Here is a 26,114-nt window from a genome sequence, read left to right on the forward strand (position 1 = left end):
AAAATGTATTTGTTTAATGAGTATCAATGTGGTTCTCATGGTTCACAAACTCATTAGAGCTGGAAGAAATCCTGGTGGAAATCTATGATAGGCCACTCACTTTATAGATGAAGAGATTAGGGTCCAGTGGGGTGGGGCTGGGTACACTGACCATGGCTGTGATGTAAATCAAGGGCAAAGATGGGCCTAGAATCTAAAAGCTAACTTCTGATTCATTTCAGTGGATTGCAGTCAGAAGGGTGCCATTACCCTTGATGACCAAAGAACTGGCCCTAGTACAAGTGCAGGCTGGGCACACAGCAGAGTTCCAGCTGACACACATAAAGGGTTGGTGCTCAAAGAGGCTTCTCCAATGGAAGCAGAACTTGGAGTGAAGGCAGATAATGACTCTGCCTGTCCCAAATAACAGAACCATCAGGCAAAAGAGCCTCCTCTCAATACTCCAGGTTTGTGGCTCTCATCAGTAACCAGTCTAAGGGTCATCTCACATCTCCCCATTTACTGATTCCCCTTCCACTTTCAAAAACATGCTACTGAATTAGATGGGTTTTCCACACTGTTTGATCTGTGTCTTCTAAGCTTCTCAAGCTTGTTTCAGCTAAGAAGGGAAAGTTTTACCAAAAAATGTGCATTGTGCTCACAGTCTGGGACACAAATATTCAGAGTACTAGATTTTGGAAAGTATACCTAGTACAAAAAAGAAAAAAACAAAGCTCATATAGATTAAGTAAATAATCACTTGAAGGAAATCTGACTGTCCAGTTCACAGTATGATTGGCTAGCAAGGAGAAAGTGGGTTGCAGTTTTGGTGGTTGCTCTAGAAAAATGGAAAAATTCTTCCTAATGAAATAATTATTAGAATCACTTAACTTCTCTGTGCCTTGGTTCTCTCATCAGTAAAATAGGAATTATACTGATACCCCCATCACAGCATTATCTTGAACATTAATTGAGACACTCTATATATAGCACTTAGAATAATGCTTTACAAATAAAAAATGTCCAATAAATGTTAGATGTTATTATTAGCTTAGAAAAAACACCCAGAAGATCCTTTTTGATTGTGGAAGAGAAAACTCTTTATGCTAGACTAGGAAAGTGTTATGGCCCAAATCAAGCTGGTCTGTCCTGAATAATTAAATGTCAAGGATTTTATATTATTGTGATAGCTTAGAAAAGAGGGGGTGAGAAGCCCAAAATATGGAGAAGAGGGGAACAAGAGAAAGGGGCCTTCAGAGGCCAGGGTGGGAGGGGTCAGCAAGATGGCAGATGGACAGAGCTGACGGAGTTAGATAAACTTACAGAAATAGGGGTGTTTGACCTTCACAGTTAAATTGTCTATGCTAACTTTATCCTTTGAACCCTAAAATGTTTAGTAACAGACAGTGGCCACAAGAAATAAGTGGATAAGCAACAACAACAACAAAAATGCAGAATCAGAGGGCAAAAATTAGCTACAAAGATTATAGGAGAATTAAACAGGAATCCGAAGCCCTCTCTTCCAAGAAATCCCGGAAATAGAAGGAAGGACACTAGACTCCTCTCAACACGTAGAGTGAGATTTGAGTTATTTTATTTTTATATTTATGGAAAGGGTGATATCAGAAAGCAAATGGATTTAGAGACATCAAGTAACAATCACCTTAGATTCCTGCCTTGAGAAGCTCTGTATTGCTTTGTGAGTCTAGTCTTCTCTTCATCTTTGGATATAGCCTCATCTAGGATTCTAGCACTTTGCACCCAGGTGACCATAATCATGTTTGGAGTGTTGGGTGGAGTTTGCTATTCAGGATGGGCTAATTTATTCAGATGGGGGTTGTTTCTTGTGCACTTACTCTATGCCCAGATTGTGCTGAGCATATTCATACACCAGGAATGCACTGATAATAGGGTAAGGAGGAAATGGCTGTTCCCATCCTCTTATTGAAGATTCTCAAAGCCCATTTTTAGCTTAAGGATTAAAAAATTCTGAATTTGACTAATCCATGGGCTTGGCATATGCAGTAGGACATAGCCCACCAGGATAATTCACTACTATTTAGCAAGCTGACTAGGAAATAAATCTTAAATTTCCAGAAATATCCTCAGGACTCAAGATGTAGAAAGATATTTCTTTGGTATGATATTCTCTTTTTGCCACAATTATACACCCAGGTAAATACATATATACTCACATACATTAAAAGTGCATATTAGAAACATTTTTAGTTAGACTATTGTAGCTTATAAATATATATGAATATATATTATATAAATTAATACATAGGTATATATATATAAAACTATATAATCTATATTGATAAAAGGGTAATATGCTAATTAGACCGGTCGACCAGACATCTTCCAGACATCTGACGTCCTTCCGGACAAAGCCATGGTGGCAGGGGCCGAGGCAGAGGTGGTTAGGGGCAATCAGGCTGGCAGGGGAGCAGTTAGGCTGCTATCAGGCCAGCAGGCAGAGGCAGTTAGGGGCAATCAGGCAGGCAGGCAGGCGAGTGGTTAGGAGCCAGCGGTCCTGGATTGTGAGAGGGATGTCCGAGGGGTCCCAGATTGGAGAGGGTGCAGGCTGGGCTGAGGGACACCCTCCCTCCCCTACCCCCATGCACGAATTTCTTGCACCAGGCCTCTAGTAATATACATATTATATTAATCATCCTTTATATGTGCAGTTGAAAATGAAGTACCTGAAACACTATAATCCTGTAGTGCTCTAAAAGGGTTACTCTTTCTAAATAAGCAGCCTCTATAATAAAATGCTAGCCAGTTATTAGGATCCAAGTGAATTGCAACAGAAAAATCTTGAGTTGCTTGCTTATAAAACTGCCGTTTAAAATATGCTCTCCCTCGGTATGTCCTAGAAAGAGAAAAGAAGTTCATCTTAACATGTATTGCAGAACAGATATTTTCTCTTTTTGGCAAACCTATACAATTAATTTCATATTTAAAAATTTGTGATTGGCCCTGGCGGGGTTTCTCAATGGTTAGAACATCATCCTGATTGGCCAAGGTTGCAGGTTCGATTCCTGGTCAGGGCACTTGCAAGAATCAACTAATGAATGCATGAATAAGTAGAACAACAAACCTCTCTCTCTCACTCTCCCTTTCTCTCTCTCATTAAAATAAATTAATAATTAGTGATTATTTCTCCTTGATTTCTAAGAAAGATTGATCATAATGTTAATAGCAAAAAGGATATAAACTTTTTATAAATAAATAAATAAATTATACTTTATTGTATATAATAATATGATGCTTATTAATAATATGCTCCATATTACTTATTTTATTATTAATATTATATTTCTTATATGTATCAGAGAGGTGTATCAATAAAAATAAGTATCAGATTTTAACATTTTTATTATTTTTGAGTACCCAAAATGTAAGGCCCTAAATTATACAAGATCGTTTTGTAGAAAAATCAAATAATCCATTTTGAACAAAATGGGCATCATTGTCACTGGGTAGAATTATTATGGTACTTTCCCCTGACACTGAAGATATGCCCACATAAATGGGAAGCTGCTCTACATGAATAAGAGCTATTATATCAGTTGCATGAATTGGATTCTATCTCCAATAACTTTGACTCCAATTTCAAAATTATCATTATTATTGACTTATACTCAAAATTATCACAACTATATCAATTTCTGAAAATCCCATCTTCAATCATTTAATGTAAAGCAAATCAGTTTTTAGAAATAAAGGTAAAACAGGAGGCATAGCTAGTCTGCTCTGAAGAAAATAAATCCAGGGAGAATATAAAAGATGCTAAAAAAAAAAAAGGTTATATTAGGAAAACAATAGTAATTTGGAGAAAAGTATGCAGCCAGGTCCTGGTCAGTGTGGCTTAGTTGGTTGGGGGATAATCCCATACACCATAAGGTGGTGAGTTCGATTCCTGGTCAGAGCACACATGGGAGGCAGCTGATCTATGTTTCTCATAGTTATGTTTCAATCTCTCTCTTTCAATTCCTCTCTCTAAAAATCAATTTAAAAAAATAAAAAGATATAGCCAGTATATTGGTAGACTAGTAACAGAGGTCTTTCAAAAGCACTAAGCACCTGACAGCCAGGATATTTTATCCTAGAGCAAAATATTTTTTTTTTACCTAAACTTTAAGACATGTTGGAGACATTAAAAATGGCAGTGGAGTAAATGGAAACTACATTGACACTCTCTTAGGACCAAACAGGAAATACAACTAAAATACAGAAAAAAAAAAAAAAAAAAAAACCACCCTGAAAAATCTACTGAAGACTAACTGATAACCTAGGACGGAAAGTGAAGACCGCAAAAGAGACTTGTATGAAGTGCAGAGATGGAGATGTGAAAGGGGTGGCCAGGCTCCCACAGACAGCAGCTGAAGGTCCAGAGGGATATCTCAGCTGTGAGGAGTTCCCACCGAGAACTCTGGGGTCTTAAATCCCAAGGTGGGCTCCCCGACCCAGAGCACCAGAACTGAGAAAGATGAGCACCTAACACCTGTCTGTGAAAAACAGCAGGCACCCTCTTAAAGGACCAATTAAAATTTCACGTGTAGCCACTCACCTTGGGCTCTGGCAGAGGGAGGAGAGAGTGCATTGGAGCTGTGTGGGGAGAATCTTGGGTTGGGGTCTCTGGGATTGGAGCTTGGAGGGCAAACACCTGGTCTCTTGGGCTAAGTCTCCTCGCTCTACAGAGGACATTTTTCTTGGATGAATCTTGCTATCCAGGTGGTTTTGGCCTGGGGGAAAGGCAGTTGTCACACCTGTTTGGATGACCCCACCCTGAGGTCAATAGCTTGAGGCCAATCAAGGCTGATAACAATCAAACTGCCTGCAGAGGTGGATCTCTGGAGACTTTGAGTCTTTGCCTGGGGCCAGGAAAAGCAGACACTGGTGCACATCTGGGTCCTTTCCCAAGGCATCCAGCCCCAACAGAGGGAGCCACAAGCTGTGGATTGCTGACCGCCACAAACCGGATACTGGGAGCCAGTCGGAAACAACACCTAACATTGTCCTGCACTATAGGCTTGAAGTCTTAGTAGATCTACCTAATGCACAGACACAAACCCAAACAGGCAGCCCAAATGGGGGGGACAAAAAAAAGAAAAAAAAGAAAGAACAAGAGAATTCTCCAGAAGAAGAGATAAATGAAAATGAGATAAGAAATGTATCTGATATAAGTTCAGAATAATGATGGCAAAGATGTTCAAGAACATGAGGAAAGATATAGTAACTATGAAAAGCGAACAAAAAATGAGAGGAAACAAAGAATGACACGGGACTAATAAAGAACACATAGGAAGGAATAGACAGAGTAGGGGAAGCTGAGAATCAGATCAGTGAATTAGAAGATTGGGTAGAAAAAATCACTCAATCAGAGAACCAAAAAGAAAAACAATTAAAAAATCATCTGAAATTAAAAAAAAAAAAAAAGATCCTGAATAGCCACAGCAATCCAGAGAAAAAAGAACAAAGTTGGAGGGATCACAATGCTAGATATCAAGCTGTATTACAAAACCACTGTTCTCAAAACTATCTGGTAGTGGAACAAGGACATATAGACCAATGAAACAGAACAGAGAACCCAGAAATTGACACAAGCCATTATGCTCAATTAATATTTGAAAAAGGAGGCAAGAGCATACAATGGAGTCAAGACAGTCTCTTCAATAAATGGTGCTGGGAAAATTGGACAGATACATGCAAAAAAATGAAACTAGATCACCAACTTACACCATACACAAAAATAAACTCAAAATGGTTAAAAGACTTAAATGTAAGATGGGAAACCATAAAAGTCTTAGAAGACTCCATAGGCAGCAAAATATCAGATATATGTCTTAGCAATATCTTTACCAATACAGCTCCTAGGGCAATGGAAACTAGGGAGGAAATAAACAAATGGGACTACATCAAAATAAAAAGCTTCTGCACAGCGAAAGAAACCATCAACAGAACAACAAGAAAGCCCACTAAATGGGAGACCATATTCGCCAATGCTATCTATACTAATAAAAGGGTAATATGCTAATTAGACCGGATGTCCTTCCTGACAAAGCTGGGGGCATGGCCAGCCTGCAAACCACCCGCAGCTCCTCGCCCAGGCCACCCTGCCCCCTAGCGGGGACTCCAACCCCGATCGGGGTCATGGCTGGCCTACAAACTGCCCCAGGTTCCTCACCCAAGCCAGCCTCATCCCACAGCAGGGACCTCCCACCCCAATCATGGGTATGGCCAGCCTGAAAAGTACCCCAGGCCCCTTGCCCAGGTCGGCCACGCCCCCATGCAGGGACCTCCACCCTTATCAGGGGCGTGGCTGACCTTCAAATTGCCCCAGACTCCTCGCCCAGGCAGGCCCCGCCCCCCAGTGGAAACCCCCACCCCGATCGGGGGCATGGCTGGCCTGCAAACCCCAAGCGGCCCCTCACTCAGGCTGGCCCGCCCCCCAGCAGGACCCCCACCCCAATCAGGGGCCCTCGGCCCCTCGCCCAGGCCAGCCCCACCCTCCAGTGGGGATCCCCACTCCAATCCGGAGCCCCCTTCAGGGCAGGCCAGCTGGCCCCCACCCATGCACCAGGCCTCTATCCTATATAATAAAAAGGATAATATGCAAATTGACCCTAACGGTAGAATGACCAGAACGACCACTGGACCAGTGACCACTTCTTGGTCTCTTTCCCGGCCGGCAGACTCTGATTGACTGATGGCCACCCACTGCAGGGGTGGGGCTGGCAAGCGGGTGGGAAAAGCCGACCTCTTGGTCCCCTCCCCCGGCCATCAGGCACTGATCCCCTGATGACAAACGGGGAACTGGGGGTGGGTGGTGGTGGGTGGTAGGGCCAGCTACAGGCAGCTGAGGAAGATGGCTCTGATTGCAGGCCAGACCTAGGGACCATGCCCGCACACAAATTTCGTGTGCCGGGCCTCAAGTCCTATATAATAAAAGGGTAATGTGCAAATCGACCAAATGGTGGAATGACCATTTGCTATGATGCACACTGACCACCAGGGGGCACATGCTCAATGCAGGAGCTGCCCCCTGGTGGTCAGTGCACTCCCATAAGGGGAGCACCGCTCAGCCAGAAGCCGGGCTCATGGCTTATGGCTGGTGAGCACAGTGGTGGCAGGGCTAAGGATGTCCAACTGACAACTTAGGCCTGCTCCCCATGAGGAGCAGACCTAAGCTGTCAGTTGGAATCCCCCAAGGGCTCCCGGACTGCAAGAGGGTGCAGGCAAGGCTGAGGGACCCCCCGCCCCCACCAAGTGCATGAATCTTGTGCACCAGGCCTCTAGTCTTAGATAAGGGTTTAATCTCCAAAATTTACAGGGAACTCATACAACTTAACAAAAGGAAGATAAACAATCCAATCAAAAAATGGGCAAAAGACCTAAATAGATACTTTTTAAAGAGGACATACAGAAGGCCAAGAGACATATGAAAACATGCTCAAAGTCACTAGTCATCCAAGAGATACAAATCAGAACAATAATGAGATACCATCTCACACCTGTCAGAATGGCTATCATCAACAAATCAGCAAATGACAAGTGCTGGTGAGGATATGAGAAAAAGGAACCCTCATGCACTGCTGGTGGGAATGCAGACTGGTGCAGCCACTGTGGAAAACAGTATGGAGTTTCCTCAAAAAACTAAAAATGGAACTCCCATTTGACCTAGTAATCCCACTCCTAGGACTATATCTCAAGAAACCAGAAACAGCAATCAGAAAGGATATATGCACCCCTATGTTCATAGCAGCACAATTTACAATAACTAAGATTTGGAAACAGCCTAAGTGCCCATCAGCAATATGAGCAGATTAAAAAACTGTGGTACATCTATGTCGCTATAAAAAAGAAGGAATTTTTAACATTTGCAACAACATGGATGGAACTGGAGAACATTATGCTAAGCGAAATAAGCCAGTCAGAGAAAGATAAACATCACATGATCTCACTCATATGTGGGATATAATGATCAACATAATTTGATGAACAAAAATAGATCAATCTAGAGACAAATGGTAGGGGAGGGGGGTTAGAGAGCAACCAAAGGACTTGTATGCATGCATATTAGCATAACCAATGGACACAGACACTGCAGTGGTGGGGGCTTGCTCGGGGTGGGAATGGCTGGGGGGGGTGGTCAATTGGGGAAAAAGGAGACATATGTAAAACTTTAGACAATAACAAAAAAGAAAGAAAAAATAAAAACATAAGCTAATACATTAAAAATTAATAATGTAACTAGTATTTATTTCTTTATTTTTATAGTTCATTCTTAAAGATTTTATTTTTATTCTTTTTTTCTCTCTTTTGATTTATTTTTATTTTTTAAATTCTTTATTGGTGAAAGTTTTACATATGTCTCCTTTTTTCCCCATTGACTTCGCCAGGCCCGCTTCCACCCCCCAGCACATGCATGTAACTGGTATTTAGAAAATGCTAATGAAACTAAATGTATGCCTTATTAAATTAAATTAACCACTACTGTTAGGGTATAGTAATGATTTTCTTCCTTGAGGTCACTGAAAATAGATACATATTTTTAAAGGGCTGTCTGATGTATTTCAAGCAATTTTCTTTCCTGAGAATGTATTTCAAAAATATTATAATTTCAAAAATTACATGTAAAATAATTCTTACCTTGCTTGAGAATTTTGGGGATCTATATTTAACAAAGCTGTAAAATCCTGTATGGCTGAATTCCAGTTTTCATTTTCATAGTGAAACATTCCACGCTTAAATAATGCAGCTATTCTTTTGGGATCATAAAAAATGCACTACATGGGGAGGGGTGTCAGGTTGGAGGGGAGACACAAAAACAAATCACATAATGGGGAAAAAACAGACAAGAAAACATATAAATGTGGAAATTAAATGGACTACAGCCACATTTTAAACTTCAGATTATATAAAAGCAAAGTACTGCAGATGAAAAAATTTTTAGATTTGCATTTTAAAACCATGTCTTTAGGAAATCCACTTATCATCAAGTTCTAGAAAGAGGAGGTTTTCTGAAAGAGAACTAAAATGGCATATACAAGCAACCTAGGCTTTACCCCACTGAAATTTTTTCAGATAAAATTTCATAAGTGAATTGTTCAATTTGCGTTATATTGGCTCTATCAATTTTACCCCAATATATCCTCAGCATTTTATCTATATATTAGACTAAATTAAAGATACTATATATTAGACTGCTTATCTACATATTAGACTGAATACACCAAGGCTGATTCTAATCCCTAAAATTGTGAAAACAAATTAATTGGTATTGGCATGATTCATTCATTTTACATTGACATATAGGCAATAGAGTGAACAGACTAAATCATTGTATACTCAGTTATAAAGCTCCTCACCATTGATACTGGGGGTGGTGGGAATGAAGCATAAAAATTATCAAGTATTTTTAAAATAGGGAAACAAAAAAACCTAAAGATTTTGAAGTTTGTTTGACCTTATGTTACTTCATTACTCAATTTTTAAACTATTGGTGCCAGATGGAAGAAATGAACAAAATAGATAATCTAATGATTTCAATATCTTCAAAAGAAAATATTGAAAAGATTTTATTCAAGACCAGATGTTATCAAACTTATAATCTCTTGAAGCAAAAATGATGTCAAGTATATGACTAACCATCAAGGATTAAGAAACATGGCAGTTGGGAAAATGAAAAGATAAATTATTTAAATAACTTCTAAATTCACAACTGTACTAAGAACTAAGAATTTAGAGTTAAAAGTCAGGAGATCAAGGTTAAAATTATTCTGCAATCAGAGGAATATTTTGCCTGATTATATAGAGTCTCAACGTACAATTCAGCCAAAAGTTCACTTCCTGAAGGGAATTCCCTGATATCCCATACCAAATATAAATTACTCCCCCATCTTTTTATTTTCTTTATAGAAGTTACCATAATTTGTAATTATATATTTACTTATGTATTTATTTCTTTAATGTCTGTCCTTTAAACTATAGGCTCCATATAAGCAGGAAGCATGTCTATTTTATTCATGAAGATTTATTCACTACATTATAGAATGCCTTAGTCAATAAATATTTGTTGGTGAATGAACGAGTGAGTGAGCGAGTGAACACAGCTTCTTTAGAAGCAGATGGGTTTGCTGCAGAAGAGAATCAGCTGTGTCTCAAAAGTTAAGTGGAAAATGGTTTTCTCTATTGTTTAAGGGAAGAAGCAATTTTCAAAGGTTTCCTGGAAAAGTTAAACCCCCCTCAGGATTGACTCAAATCTCCAAAACCCAACTCTTTGATTAAATCCATTCATTCACTAATAATAATAGTTTTAAATATTTGACATAGTAGTAATATTAATTCCAGTATGAATGCCCTATCAGTGGTCGGCAAACTCATTAATCAACAGAACCAAATATCAACAGTACAATGATTGAAATTTCTTTTGAGAGCCAAATTTTTTAAACTTAAACTTCTTCTAACGCCAATTCTTCAAAATAGACTCACCCAGGCCGTGGTATTTTGTGGAAGAGCCACACTCAAGGGGCCAAAGAGCCGCATGTGGCTCGCAAGTCATAGTTTGCCGACCACGGCCCTAGGTCCTAACCTATAATAAATTAATTTTGGTTATACAACATTTTGCTATAATATTAGGACGAGGATATTATAAACTAAAACCTATAAATAATGGCAGCATTATATGTGATACAACTTACTGTAGAAAAGTCATCAATGGCCAGGAATTTGTTTGTTAATTCATGCATCTCACCCCTCCTGAAATATATATCAGCATCCATGGGCTTTAACTTGATTGCCTGGGTATAATTTAGAATTGCCAGAGTAACATCTTTTCTTTTCCTGAAAATTTCTGCCTTTGACAAATATGCCTCTAAAGAAAATATAAAATGAACAATTTAGTGTTACAGTCCTTTTAAAGGAAAAATTTTAAAGATTAATCCCTCTTTCTCCAAAACTCTAGTCTTAGAATATTATACTTTCTTAACTATTTAATGCAAGGATTTTGTGGGGTGTTTTTCCTCCCAACAATAAAAATGTTTTTCTCAAAGTCTGTATAAATATTCATTTATGGTTGAAAGCATTTTCAATTTCAATTGAAGTAACAAAAATTAACTATTACTTTTTTGAATATCTGAAATATTTCATAATCTTTTAGTGTTTGTAGGAAAGTTAGATTTTGATGGCATAAAATTTTATGCAGTTTTAAGCTCATGATACATTCTAGGGATATGTGGTGGATGCTGGGATAAGGAGATGAGTATGACATTTTCTCATTCCCAAAAAGTTTCATGGGCAATAGTTCAAGTTGGTTAGAATCCTATCTAATAAAAGAGTAATATGAAAATTGACTGTCACTCCAACATACAAGATGGCTGCCCTTATGTGGTCAAAGATGGCTGCCCCCATGTGGACACAAGATGGCTGCCACAAGATGGCCAGCAGGGGAGGGTAGTTGGGAGGGACCAGGCCTGCAAGGGAGGGCAGTTGGGGGTGATCAAGCCTGCAGGGGAGGGAAGTTGGGGGGGACCAGGCCTGCAGGGGAGGGCAGTTAGGGGTGACCAGGCTAGCAGGGGAGGGCAGTTAGGGGTGACCAGGCCAGCAGGGTAGGGCAGGTAGGGGCAATCAGGCTGGCAGGGGAGCAGTTAGGCATCAATCAGGCTGGCAGGGGAGTGGTTAGGGGGTGATCAGGCTGGAAGGCAGAAGCGGTTAGGGGCAATCAGGAAGGCAGGCAGGCGAGCAGTTGGGAGCTAGCAGTCCTGGATTGTGAGAGGGATGTCCGACTGCCCGTTTAGGCCCCATCCCGGTAGGATCAGGCCTAAATGGGCAGTTGGACATCCCTCGAGAGGTTCCAGATTGGAGAGGGTGCAGGCTGGGCTGAGGGACACACCCCCATGCACGAATTTTGTGCACTGGGCCTCTAGTATGTTACATAAGGTCAAATGTATAGATTTCATCCAACCAAAAAGTCCTAGGAACACTACAATCTAATTCAGAGATTTGTGGTTAAGAAAAGACTTGTGAATCACTTCTATAGCTAAAAATTTTTAAAGACATATTTTTCTTGTGGGATACACAGTAAGCAACCAATTAATTGTAATGTATACCAAAAACATTCACATTTCAAACCATTATTTTGAAAATAATGTAGGATCATATGAGTCTTAAATTTATATCTAGTAAATTTAACTTAGGAGTGTCACAACCTGTTCAGAGACCTGGGTCTATTCATTTATGTATCTTTATAATACCATTAAATGACCACAGATTAGGTAAAGATATAATTAATATAACTGTCTGCACAGACAACCCACCTGCATTATTTTTATTATATTTAGTTATATAATTCAGGTCATCCAAAGCTTCATTAAATTTGTCTTGGAAAAGATAAATGAGATGCCGGTGCCAATAGGCATTGAGAAACAGTGGTTCCAAGAATATAGCCTAGAAAATATATGTATAAATTCAATTAAAGTTGATTTACTAAAGGAAAATATACTATCAGATTTCAAGCACTATTGATCCCACTGGCTTGTATGTGTATGATATAAAATAGTACCTCCCAATCTGACAAACAAAATCTAGTGTTTTTGGTATTTATTATTTGAAAATGTCAATAAATATAATTTCACAATCCCAAAGGTACACTACAAATTAATTGTTTAAAATTTTAGTTAAAAAAATGCTATATAATTATATGCAAGTTTAAATTGTTAACGTTGTTATTTTGATTAAATAAACTTACTTCCTGTAGATCATCCATGGCACTCTGTAACTTCCCCAGTTTCCTATACAGAGCGCCACGCCTACAATATGAAAATGCACAATATGTTTTCTTATTATTTATCTCTTCAGTCAAGATCTTCACTTCAGATTCATAATGTTTAATGACTTCTGGAGGAAGATCACACTTCAAAGAATCATTCAGTTCTAGTTCTGGCGGTTCTTTCGCTTTGACAGGAAAGTCTTTCTGAACAATTATTTTAACAACTTTCTCTTTTCTGGTTGTCTTCTGAGATATTTGCTTAGAGAATATATCAAGAACCCATGTTCGAAGGTCACTATTTTCTGGAATTCCTCCCTTACTTTGGGCAAATTTTTCAAAATTTAAACATGAAGGCAGGCTGGGGCTCCGAAATTGACGTTCATATAAAGGCAGTTTGAGCAAATATTTCTTCTGTTCCGGAAGGATTCCATGAGACATTGACCTAGGTTTTAAAGAGTGATCTTTTTAATTTACAGAAATATAATTATTTCTATAATCAATAAATCAACTCAACCTTAAACAAAATTACTATTTTTCTGTTGTTCACCAAAGTCACCCAGAGACTTGTTAAACACAGATTTCTGGTGTATTAGCTGGAATTGGTGGTCACAATGACCAAAATAAACCACAGGGACAGAACGGTAATCACAGTATTTTAACTCGCAAGGATCTGTGGCAATAACTAACGAGATAGATGGGCAGCCCGCTAAGATGTTCTTTGACTTACTATTTATCTAAGAACACCTAGAAGGTTTTCACCTCTAGGTGAAACCTCTTACCCAACTTTCAGACCTAAGCCAGTTCACGGTCCAAAACCTTTTACCTGACAAGGATCCCAGGCCCCATTGAGGAAGGGTCTTACTATGTGGCCAAGATATACAGGGTGTCCCAAAAAATGTATACACACTTTAACAACTAGTAGCTCAATTTTGAAAATGAAATGTATTTTAATGAACACTGTCTATAATTATTCAAAGTGTGCGGATACATTTTTGGGACACCCTATATTTAATGAATTATTCCCCAAAAGCTTCCAAAGATCTGGGAAAGAGTAAATACCCAAACCTTCTGGAGCTTATTAGATAGTACTGGCTCTAAACTTATACTGATCTACAGATACCCACTATGGATGCCACTGAAATCCATCAATGAAATTAGGGAATTAAGAAGGCCAAGTGGTAGAAAGAATCTTGGCCTGAAACCACCTAACAGTGGATCTAATGAGACATGGGACCATCCTGTGATAATTCCCCTAGTTCCTGAATATGTAGTGGCAATCAATCAACTTAATAACTAAATAAGGTGTACTCTGAGGGAGATAATGGTAATAAAATTTAAATGGAAATCTCTGGAACTGACCCATTCCATCCCATATCGTCCACCAACATAGTATATACTAAAAGCAATACTTGACCATCAGGAAAATTATAGATTAATGGTACTTAGGAATATAATTCATCTCCTACTTGTAGAAAAAAAATCCGCCTGTCTTGGGTGTGTAGCGGAGCAAGACAGGCCAAGAAGACTAGGGTTGAAACCACAGATTCACTTTCAGAACCAGGTCAAGTTTGGAAGTGCTAGCCAAGTTTGAGCTAGCCAAGAATGAATGTGTTTAAACAAGCTTAAAGAGCTGATATAAAATGGTAAGAAAGATATTTCTGTGTTAACCAAGTTAAGGTTAGTGAAAGAACGATCTCAACCTATAAAAATAAAAAAAAATTTGTTGTTTCATAAACTTGTTTTAAAATACAATTATTTCATACTACAATTCTGTGGTAATTTAATGTAAGATTTTTTTTTAAAAGAAAGTAGGAAAGCTGTACTAATGTATTATCTTAGATCAATACTCCCATAGTTTGCTTTATTGCCTCTACCTCTGCCTATACAAATTTCAAATTTAGTTATTAAAAATCAAATAAATCTCTTTATTTTTTAAAATACATTCTTATTGATTTCAGAGAGGAAAGGAGAGGATGAGAGAGATAGAAACATCAATGATGAGAGAGAATCATTAATCAGCTCTCTCCTACACAGTCCCCAATGTGGGATCGAGCCCACAACCTGAGCATGTGCCCTGATTGGGAATTGAACCATAACATCAACTACTGAGCCTGCTGGTTGGGACAAAAGCAAATAAATCTCTTTAAATGGTTAAACTTTATAATCAAAATGACAAAGGGCCAGGAAGCAGGAAAACATCCCACCGAAGCAGTGTTGAATCTGCTAATATGCTTTATATAGATAGAAGTCACTTCAGTCATGGCCAAAATAGTGCTGTGTAGTATCGTTTCTAGGATGGTGAAGATTCATAATACTTTGAAAAGAGAAAATGTATCAAAAATGTATAAGCAATCTTCTGATTTGCCAACATAGAAAAACCTAGCTAAAGTCTTCTAAAGATGATCTAACAAGAAAACCTTCCAGATATATTTGTTGCAGGGGAAACAAACATTAAGTAGTGCACAGAGAACTTGGTACTTGAATGGCATTCTTCACTAGGGTTGATCTCTACTCTACTCTACTTATACCTACATAGGGTTATCCCCTAGCCTCCAGTCTTCTAAGGGACAATAAGTCACCACACTAACATATAATGAACCCTTTTCAGAACTAGCAATTATTTATAAAGTGAACAAAACATTTGTAACTCTCTTATCATCAGGAAAATCTTTACTTTTCAAAAGGGCATAAGTTTAATGAAGTATTTGTTGCAACTTGGGGACACTGAAAGAGAACAAAGCCCACAGCTTTCTGGAAACTATTTTGACAATGTCTGGGTCATAAGAAAGTTATGTCCTGAACACTTAAGTATTAATATATCTGGACTTTCAGTTGTCATTAATTTAGGTCCCTCCATATTTCTAAACAAGATACTATTACTTCCGAGGTGGAAGAAAAATTATTTGTGTTGATCTCTGAATTAGGGCTCATAACATACAGAAAAACAATTTGTCTATCTGCTTTATTATTCAATTCAATAGGTTAAAAAAATTTTAAATGTTCAACTCCAGCAACCTATTTTGGCTTTTGAATGGATATTTGTTTGGAGCAGTGGTTGGGTTTTGGTCTTAAATCACTTCAGAAAACTAACTTAGTAGATTTTATTTCTTTCCACTAAAAGATTTCATTTAGCCATCAAATTGACTTAGTCTTCTTCATGCCCTTATATCAGCCCCATGTTCAATGAGTGTGATTATAAAGTTAAAGCCAAAACCACAATGCATTTATTAAATATAACAATTATTGATTAAACAAGACCTGCTTAGAACTTTTGGAGGCTTGGATAAATCAGCCAACACAGTTGAAAGTTTAGAGAATTTCAATGCTTTCTTCCATTTCATCTTCCTTTTCTTGGGGTAAACAATGTAACTAATGCCAGCTTTTCTAGATGCTTCAATGAGAGAAAGAGACAGATTTCTCATACTGTGACTGTCCTCCATGGTATCTAAGATGTTATCTATATTTTCTTTCACGGGGGTGGTTTCCTCAGTTTCAATTTGCTCAATCTTCTGACGACGCTCCAACTCCTTAGCTTTCTGAAATAGCACCTCTTTTATACTGCTTTCCATGTCATTCTTAACCTCTAATGGAGCTACGGTCTTCTCCTTCCTCAATTCAACTGCAGAATTTATTCTCTTCTTAATGAGGAAACAAAGAGGCAGAAAAAAATAAAATCAATTTAGTTGATTTATATTTAAAATTAATTCAATTACAATTACTATTAATGTAATTTGGTCACTATTGAAAAAATTTAAAATCATGTATTCTTGATGTTTTTAAAAAGTCAGTTTATAAAGTTAATAATTGGGATGTAATGTGCAGCATTATAGCATCAAATACTGTCTTGCATATTTAAAAGTTGTTAAGAAAGTAGATCTTAAAAGTTCTCACCATAAGAAAATAATGTATAACTATGTGGTAATGGATGTTAACTAGACTTACTGTGGTGATTATTTCACAATATATACAAATATCAAATAATTATTGTATACCTGAAACTAATATGTTATATGTCAATAAAATAAATTTTAAGAGTTGTGTCAGTGCCCAGGGATACAAAACAGAGGCATCAACGAGTCAATAAGAAAGAAGAATATCAGAAATATAATAAGAAGTAGGATAAAGTTAGGCAGATTACAAGCAAGTTAGAAGCAACTGATGTGGAGAATCAAGAAAGCTATCAGATTTTTCGGGGAGAGAGGAGGTGGCGTGGAAACACCTTGGAGCTAGGGGTCAATGCCAGTGAAGATAAGAACCAGCTGCTCAGAAATGCCTATGAATTCTTGGTAAAGAGGAAGTCCATTTCATTTGGTAAGAAGAGGTGTGGGTTTAAAGTACTAGCTCTACCATTTATCACTTTCTGACCTTTGCTTTGTTTTAAAATGTGAGCCCGATACAAGTGTAGGTCAATATTGTAAGTGACTTGATTTATAATATACCAGGTAAAGTCAAACTATGACTAGGAGACACTTCCAAGTGCTACTGAAAATCTTAACTTGGAATCACCAACCACAATCATACATGCGCTACCAGATATACACTCAAATCCAAACTTTCAGTCAACTCTGGATGAAATAACAAGCCACATATTTCAGGAAAACAAAAAAAGCATAGGTGGTGATTATAACTAGTAAGATAAATATTTCTTTTGAATAATAAAAACTGAAAAATTATCATACCTTTAATTGTGAAGATGGTGTGCTGCAATATTTTGGGATATTTTCACATGATAAAGATTTTCTTGGGGAAAAAATCTGAAATAATAAAATGGTAATTAGGCCCTGGCAAGGTAGCTCAGTTGTTTAGAGTGTCATCCCAATATGCCAAGGTTGTAGGTTTGACCCCCCATCAAGGTACATACAAGAAGCAACCAATGAATGCCAAAGTAAGTGGAACAATAAATGGATATTTTTTCTCTCTCTCAATCTCTGTTTCTCTGTCTTCCTTCCTCTTTCTCTCTAAAATCAATCAATAAAGAAAAAATTAAAAGGGCAATTATACACTGGCTATAGATACTATGTGTTAAACTAAAATATATGACAGTTGACTATTGGTAACTGCTTAGGTAAGTTAACAAAATGCAGAAAGACTGATTAATTAAGATTCTTACTGATTTTGAAGTCATTTAATTGACAGAGAAGAGCAGAACTTAAAATTCATTCATTCATTTCAAATTCGTTTTAAAATTTACCTAGTTAGTACATGCTCTGGGTAAAGTGCTATGTGCATTTTTCCAGTTGGCATAAGTGACACAGGTGTGTGTGAATGTGCCATGGATATGCTGAGCCATTAATCCCCTTAGCCCTGGAGTTGTGATTGCAGAACTGGAGCAACTACTGCCCCATGAACACTCACCTCTAATCATGAGTAACCTCAACCTTCTACTCCACAGGACCACACAAATGTTATCACTTATTATCACTTACTATTATATTAAAAGAGTTGGGAAGTATATCAGTATGTTCCATGAACTCGACCAGTATAATGGTGGAAACAGACATAAAGAAATAACTATAATCCAAATTGACTGTGGCAATGACTGAGATGGCATAAATCAGGTGTGAAAAAAACCAAGAGAGGGAGAGGTCAATTCTGAATGGAAAAGAACCTTAACAGACTGGCTTAAAGAGGTAGGTAGCATCAGGGTTGGTTGTGAAAGGCAGTGACATTTCTATGGACTGAGAAGGGATTGCGAACATCCCAGGCCAATGGAATAGCCCAGTGGTCGGCAAACTCATTAGTCCACAGAGCCAAATATCAACAGCACAACGATTGAAATTGCTTTTGAGAGCCAAATTTTTTAAACTTAAACTTCTAACGCCACTTCTTCAAAATAGACTCGCCCAGGCCGTAGTATTTTGTGGAAGAGCCACACTCAAGGGGCCAAAGAGCTGAATGTGGCTCGCGAGCCGCAGTTTGCCGACCACGGGAATAGCCTACTAGTAAACACAAACCTAGAAGTGTCGAAGTGCTGGGATTTTGGTCCCCGCAGACTCTGGTGCAGACAGAGTACAGGTACATAGAGGCTACATGGAGGCAGAAGTATACTAGGAAGTAGGATAGAAAATATAGTTGAGGCCAGGTTATGAGACTTAGTTAAGCACTCTAACTTTATTTGTAGGTGGAATATTTCACTTTAAGACATAAGTTACATAATCTTACCTGTGTTTTAAGAATATATAGCAGGGGGCAAGAAAGAGGATAGATTGGAAGAAGCAGCTACTAAAAATGGGAATTATCTGACAGGTAGGTATAGGTACTGCTACTACCGTAGTCTAGAAAAGTGCAAATGGCATTTCAAACTAGAAAGTGTCATTTGTTGACTCAATTATTTTGTATGTGATGGTCGCTGCTCTAGGTGTTATGGATAAAACAGTGAACAAGAATGATATGACCCCAGGCTGGTGAGGAAAACAAAGATCAAACACACATAAGGACAAACATTTAGTAAATGCTATAAGGAAAATAGCAAGAGAGTGATCTATATTAAATAGAAATGTTATCCCCTCAAAAAAAATGTATTACCTGACTATATGGGAAGAGGCATGAACACATAGTCCAGTTAACTGACTAGAATAGGGATTTGATTTGTCCCATGGGACTAAGACTCCCTACTGTGTAACACTTAGCTTCCCAAGATGTCATCCAAGGGAAGTAGAGGGCTGAAGGCACTAATAAGAGAAAAGTAACTGTTTCTTGCTTGTCCCCATAGCATTCAGGAAACTTATTAGACCAATTATATAAAGTTCTACCATTCTTCTTCTCTCAATCACGATCTCTTTCCTCCACGATTGTATTATTTAATTCACTTACTTGGATACACTGTAGTGAAAAAGATGAGCACAAGTCTAATCGCCATTTAGAGAATTCAGTTTTACTCTGTTTCATGGCCATGAACAATTCCCCATTATAAAAACACTTATAATCATGTTCCTCTGATCATTGAGGACCTAGGCAAGAAGTGGTAAATGACTACAAAACCAGAGGTTTTAGAAATTTTAGGAAAACTCACAGCAGATATCCTGCCATTGATTAGTAAATAACATCTTCTGGGTGTCATAAAGACAACATGTTTGAAAAAGAGGAAATGTGTTCTCAACAAAGACACCAGCAAATGTTGTGAGGCATTTTCTGGATTGGGGAAGCACCAAGAAATCATTTCAGCATTTCTAGAAATATTATCTGAGCTATAGGCAGATAAAGCACCCAACCTACAAATCAGAATTAAAAGTATACATACCCTCAGACTTCGGCTATGCTGACTTAAAGCAATGACACTTTCCTTGCTTTCAGATAAAAATTTCTCAATTAAAATTCTACTTGCTTGAACACTCTGTGGTAAAAAGATAACAGTTTTAAATTACATAGTGAAATACTTTAAAAAGGCTATGATAAAATAAAATAAAAAGCCTATGATCACTGTCACTCTAAAAAACAGCATTATTAACAAAAGAGAAATGTATGGAAAGGATAGAATTGCAGGAAACATTCACTAGAGTTGCATCAAAGTCCAGCTACAACTTTAGTATTTGGCCAAAACCCTCAATTTGGCTTCAGCATTAGCCGTTAGTCAAGTGGGTACACCTATGTTATTTCTGGCAAACCTAATCTTAGGAGCAATCCATGATCCTGTGATCTCACAGGTTAGTATTGAATCTATGCAGCATGTCAACAGCAGGATTATGAATAAAACATATCATTTGGATCAACTGTCAATGTTACTACTGACTATGAACTACAAGTAAGCATTCTAAATGTTAAACTAAATGAAAATCTCCTTATAATTCAAACTCTATCAGTGAATTTTTATATATGCACATTTATTGTTGTATGGGTAAACTGCTGCAGTGATTATAATTATTATTAAGTGTGCTATTTATCTATCCTGTAATCAGCAATTTAGATATGCAGAAACAAACAATACTTATTCAATTCATTCAAAAAACATTTATTCAATAGAAAATCAGCTTTAAAAAGCACCATGTAATTATCACTAAAAATGAAACAGATATGGAGAAGGTTATGGGTAACTTAGGAATCACCAAGTATTTATTTTTTTGTACATCCTCTTTTGTTGTATTTTAAAAACTGGTTAGAGCACATTGTAAGAAAATTACCACACACAGCAAAAAGAGACTTGGATTATTTTATCATTATTCTTCAAAGACAAACTATAAGATATGCAAGAAATTTTGGAACAATTTTGTCATATGTATGCCTACACAGAATATTTAAATATGATGGAATAACAGCAATTACATACAGGGTAGAGCTAAAGGAGGTTTACAGTTGTTTGTATAGAAAATAACACAATAATTAATTGAAAATACAAGAATAAACTGTGTTTCATTTACAACTGTAGACCTACTTTTGTCTTAGCTGTATTTAAAAGAATGCTTTTACCAATAACAAGGACAAAGCCTTAATACAGCAGGTCCTAGAGTAACGTTTTATAACATTGATGTGATGCCATAGAAACTTAACTATGTTTATATCAGTTAGCCTATGGTAAAATCAGTTTTATTACATGTCATTTTGCTTTAAGTCATGGAACCTATCCACAATGATAAGTGAGGACTTACTGTAGTGTATTTTACAGATATTAAAACAGCAGAACTTACTAACAATCAATTATTGCTTTTTAAAAGAGAACATGATTCATATGTTGGAATCTGTCAAAATATTGCCCAAACTAATTTGCTTGATAGGGCAATTACAGTATTGCTTACATGATATCTGATGGAAAAATTCTCCTGCTCCACTCCAGGAATATTGCTGAAATTGGTATGCATGCAATAAAAGCTAGGGTGCAGATGAAAATGAAAACAATTATGACTTCTGCTTTTAATTATGGCATGCTAGATAATTCTGCTGAGGAAAACTAAGAAAGCTACTTGTAATATGAAAAACATAATCTTCAAAGCATCAAAAAGCTAACAAGATGATGAACAGATAGTAGGCCAAAAATCTAAGAAAAGGCAGGAATCTGGAAAGATAAGTCCAGAATTCAAAGATGCTTTTATTCTCAGGATTATGCTAGAATAGCTACCAAGGCAAGGGTGACAGAAATTAAAGACCAGAATTTACCTGATCTACCTGAGGTGTGAAGCCTGATTTTATATATATTTGTAAATATTCAAAATATGCAAGCATTCAAGGCTATACATTCAGGTTGAGTGAATGAAAGGGGGGACCCTTTCCCCCTCCCCACATGGGAGTCTGTACTTGTTCTTCAATAAATCTCCACCTTTGCTATAAAAAAAAAAAAAGAGTGAAAGAAAGGGCCTTGGCTGGTGTGGCTCAGTTGATTGGGCATCGTCCCATGCACCAAAAGGCCACCAGTTCGATTCCTGATCAGGGCACATGCCTGAGTTGTAGGTGTGATCCCTGGTTAGGGTGTGTGCAGGAGGTGACTGATCGATGTTTCTCTCTCATATCCATGTTTCTCTCTCTCTCTCTCTCTCTCTTCCTCTCCTTTCCTCTCTCTCTAAAATCAGTAAAAATATATATATGCTCACAAAACAATCACATGTGTCAAAAAAAAGGAGTAAAGGAAAGAAAATTAACCTTTGTGTAGATTTTCATCTGGGGCTTTGTCAAGAGGGTGATCAGAGAAACACAAGACTCAACCTTATATTAAGGCTGACTCTGAGTGGTAAAGGTCCCAGGTTCTGACAAAAAATTTTTCCTGGAGAAAGTAACCGCCATTCTATGTCTCAAATATGTCCTAAAACTAATGTCTTAAATATAACTCTAAACATTTAAAGACAGACAGATACACAAAGAAACGAAACATCACAAAATAACAGATTTGGGGGAAAAATTTAAATTCTAAAAAGAAAAATACAAAACCAAATTTTAAAACTACAGTAGCCCTGGACAGCATGCTCAGTGGTTAGAGCATCGGCCTGTAGACCCAAGAGTCACTGGTTCAATTCCCTGTCCAGGGCATGCACCTGGGTTTCGGGTTCATTCCCCAGCCCCAGTTGGGGTGTGTGTGGGAGGCAACCAATGGACAGACGTCCCAACTGCAGACCTCCCACTTTATTTAAGGAAAATTCTAAAGGATATACTGTATGAAGACGGTAGATAAAATGATTCCAGAAAGAAAGCTCTGAGATGCTAGGAAAAGAAAATAAGTAAAAAATAAAGAAAGTTAAATACATGAGTAAAATGTAAGGAATAAGATAAAATGATAGTATTTAGGTGGTTTTGAAAGATAAGTATAGGAGAGAAAATGGTGGCTGAATAGGCAAACCTTTCTTGCACTTCCTCCCAGGGCCACACTGGAAATAAAACTAACGTGGGGAACAGACATCCAAAATTACCAAGTGAGGTCCAGCTGAGGAGATGTATATCAAGGAAGAACAGAAAATACCTGGAGACTGATAGGAAGAGAGAGGTTGCAAGAGGGACTAATCCATCTTCCACGGGCTGCAGGCCAAGAGTGAAGAGGGATCTTTTGGCTACAGGAGGGTCTTTTCCCTTAAAAGATCAAGGCCCCCCAGAACCCATTCTGAGCTCCACAGCCTGAGCTGTTACAGTAGCTCATGTAGCATCCAGCTGTAAAAGGTGGGGAGTCTGGAGCCAGTAGACCTGCGCTGGTCAGAGAGAAAGCCTTGGTTTCTGTTGCATTGGTTTGCTTGCTTGCTTGTTTATTTTAAAATGCACATCACAGGAGTTGCATTTGCAGCTACTCACCAGAGGCTTTAGTGGAGGGAGGGCAGTGTGGACTCAAGGTGCATAAGGAGAGGCTGGGGCAAGAATCATTGGGGGGAGATGTGGAAAAATAGCAGCCAGGAGTCCTGCATTTGGGAATACCCACCCCCCAAACTGAAACAGCCATTTTTCTTGAAAGGAGCTAGCCCCTCCCAGAAACCACAGCTAAGAAAAAGGAAAACACCCCACCTGACACACCCTCAGGAGTTCTGACAGCCACACCCAGCATCTTGACCTTCACAGAGGAGACAGCAACAGAGACCAGGCCTACGGGTTTGAACAGACTCAGGAAGCAACAGTGACTAGATTGGGGATGGGGCCATCCACCCCACTATCCAGGGAACCTGACTGATGTTTTCCCTGCATAGGAGAGCTGATAGAAACTCCAGGTTTCCAGGTGACCCCACTGGTCTGCACACAAGGATCTCTGCCCCGCCAAAAGCAAAGTAATATTCTGGGCCACTCGCAGAGGAGTAGCTCTGGCACAGGGATACACACCCACCACTTTCCCTGAGATCTAAACAATACCTCCCCCTCAGAAACCAAGATGGTGGTATAAGGTATACACCTGTATGTGCTGCCTCTCACAACCACACCAAAACTATAACTATCACCCAGAACCACGTGAAAGCTGGAAGAGTAGAAGTTCTACAACTAGAAGGAAAGTAAAAAGCTCATTGAGACTATGTAGGAGGTACATAGCTGTGGAAAAGCAGAGGTACTGAAGCACGCGAATCGGGCTGGTGACTAGGTGCACTGTTTTTTCCAATTAGAAGGGAGATACAAGCTCCTGACTGCTCTGAACTCCAGTTTCCAGCAAGACTCTGGGGACCCAGACTCCTACAGGAAAAAACTGGACTGTCTGGCATCAGGTCGGAAAGTGAGGGTGGCTTTCTCACAGAAGTGCACGCAGTAAACAATGCGGGACTTGGAAACGCGGAGACGCAGAGAAGACTGATTGGCAGCCATCGCTGGTTGCCACACCCTAGTGATTCCCTGAGACCCCGCCCCACCCAATTTACAAACCCACCTGATCTGTGTGCAGCAGCTTTTGCATATGAATGGCCTGCCCTTTCGCAGCTTAACCTAACAAACTGTAGCTGGGTCAGGCAGCTCCAAAACTTCCAAACCCCAAACAAAGAGGAGAAATCTGAAGATCTTGCTGTAGTTTCTGCTGGGTGGCCTCAGACAGTAGATGACTTGCACCTCCTTGAAGATCCAGGAGCCAGTGTACCTAGTGGTCAGTGTAAGATGACACAAGATTTTAACTCTTCACATCCATAAGCGACACATTCAAGAGGCAGACTCAGTGAGCACCAAAGCCCCACTGAAGCAAGTCCTGCCCCATAAGGGTGTCTCCAGAATAGCAATTCTTCCATTATAGACACAGCTGATCCTCACAGCCAATTGGCCTGGAGGTCAATTCCTCCCAGTGTACCAACAGCAATCAAGGCTTAACTACAACAAGACTGTGCACCCAGCCCACAAAGGGGTGCACCAAGAGTGTCCACCTCAGGTGATTGGGGAGGCTGAGCCACTGGGCCCTATAGGTCACCTACCACACAAAGCCACTCCATCAACACAGGGAAGCAGCCAAAATGTGGCGACAAAGAAACATGTCACGAATGAAAGAAATGGAGGAAAGCAAACTACTGGATATAGAGTTCAAAACCACAGTTATAAGGTTTCTCAAGAATCTTCTAGAAACCGCCAAGAAACTTAGTGAGACCTCTGAGGAACTTAGTGAGACCATCAAGGATCTTAATGAGAATACCAAAAAAAATGGAAAAGGACCAGTCAGAAATTAAGCATACACTGTCTGAAATAAAGAATAATATACAGAAATCCAACAGTAGACTAGAGGACCCCAAGAATCAAACCAAAGATTTGAAATATGAGGAAGCAAAAAACACCCAACCAGAAAAACAAAAAGAAATAAGAATAAAAAAATATGAAGATAGTGTAAGGAGCCTCTGGGACAACTTCAAGTGTACCAACATCTGAATTATGGGGGTGCCAGAAGAAGAGAGAGATCAAGATACTGAAAACCTATTAGAAGAAATAATGACAGAAAACTTTCCCTACCTGGTGAAAGAAATAGACTTACAAGTCCGGGAAGCGTAGAGAACCCCAAACAAAAGGAATCCAAAGAGGACCACACCAAGACACATCATAATAAAAATGCCAAGGGACAAAAGACAAAGAGAGAATCTTGAAAGCAGCAAGAGAAAAACAGTTAGTTACCTACAAGGGAGTACCCATACAACTGTCAGCTGATTTCTCAACAGAAACTATGCAGGCTGACGGGAGTGGCAAGAAATATTCAAAGTGATGAACAGCAAGAACCTACAACCAAGATTACTCTACCCAGCAAAGCTATCATTTAGAATTGAAGGCCAGATAAAGAGCTTCACAGACAAGAAAAAGCTAAAGGAGTTTATCACCACCAAACCAGGATTATATGGAAAGCTGAAGGGTATTCTTTAAGAAGAGGAAGAAAAAGAAAATGGTAAAGATAAAAATTATGAACAACAAAGTGACAACAAATACATATCTATCAACAAGTGAATCTAAAAATAAAGTCAATAAAAAAATCTGAAGAACAGAATGGACTGGTGAATATAATAGAATCAGGGGCATA

The 26,114-nt window shown here is 38.5% G+C and overlaps 1 protein-coding gene across 8 annotated transcripts in view; it reads right to left on the reverse strand.

Annotated features, from left to right (window-relative positions):
• TTC6 (tetratricopeptide repeat domain 6) overlaps positions 1–26,114 on the reverse strand; it is a 111,087-nt gene that overhangs the window by 43,960 nt on the left and 41,013 nt on the right. For 3 of the 8 annotated variants that reach the window (XM_079767452.1, XM_079767450.1, XM_079767448.1), the window contains exons 5-12: positions 19,995–20,087; positions 17,434–17,508; positions 16,013–16,392; positions 12,734–13,196; positions 12,303–12,432; positions 10,689–10,861; positions 8,638–8,774; positions 2,685–2,854 (exon numbers count right to left, since the gene is read on the reverse strand). In XM_079767452.1, coding sequence (XP_079623578.1) covers positions 2,685–2,854; positions 8,638–8,774; positions 10,689–10,861; positions 12,303–12,432; positions 12,734–13,196; positions 16,013–16,392; positions 17,434–17,508; positions 19,995–20,087 — 1,621 coding nt within the window. Of the gene's footprint in view, positions 1–2,684; positions 2,855–4,555; positions 4,731–8,637; positions 8,775–10,688; positions 10,862–12,302; positions 12,433–12,733; positions 13,197–14,958; positions 15,407–16,012; positions 16,393–17,433; positions 17,509–19,994; positions 20,088–26,114 lie in introns of those variants that run through there. The other 5 variants (XM_079767451.1, XM_079767453.1, XM_079767454.1 and 2 more) reach the window with 5 other exon arrangements.

The sequence above is a fragment of the Cnephaeus nilssonii genome (genome assembly GCF_951640355.1).
Source record: "Cnephaeus nilssonii genome assembly, chromosome: 4".
NCBI lineage: Eukaryota > Metazoa > Chordata > Mammalia > Chiroptera > Vespertilionidae > Cnephaeus > Cnephaeus nilssonii.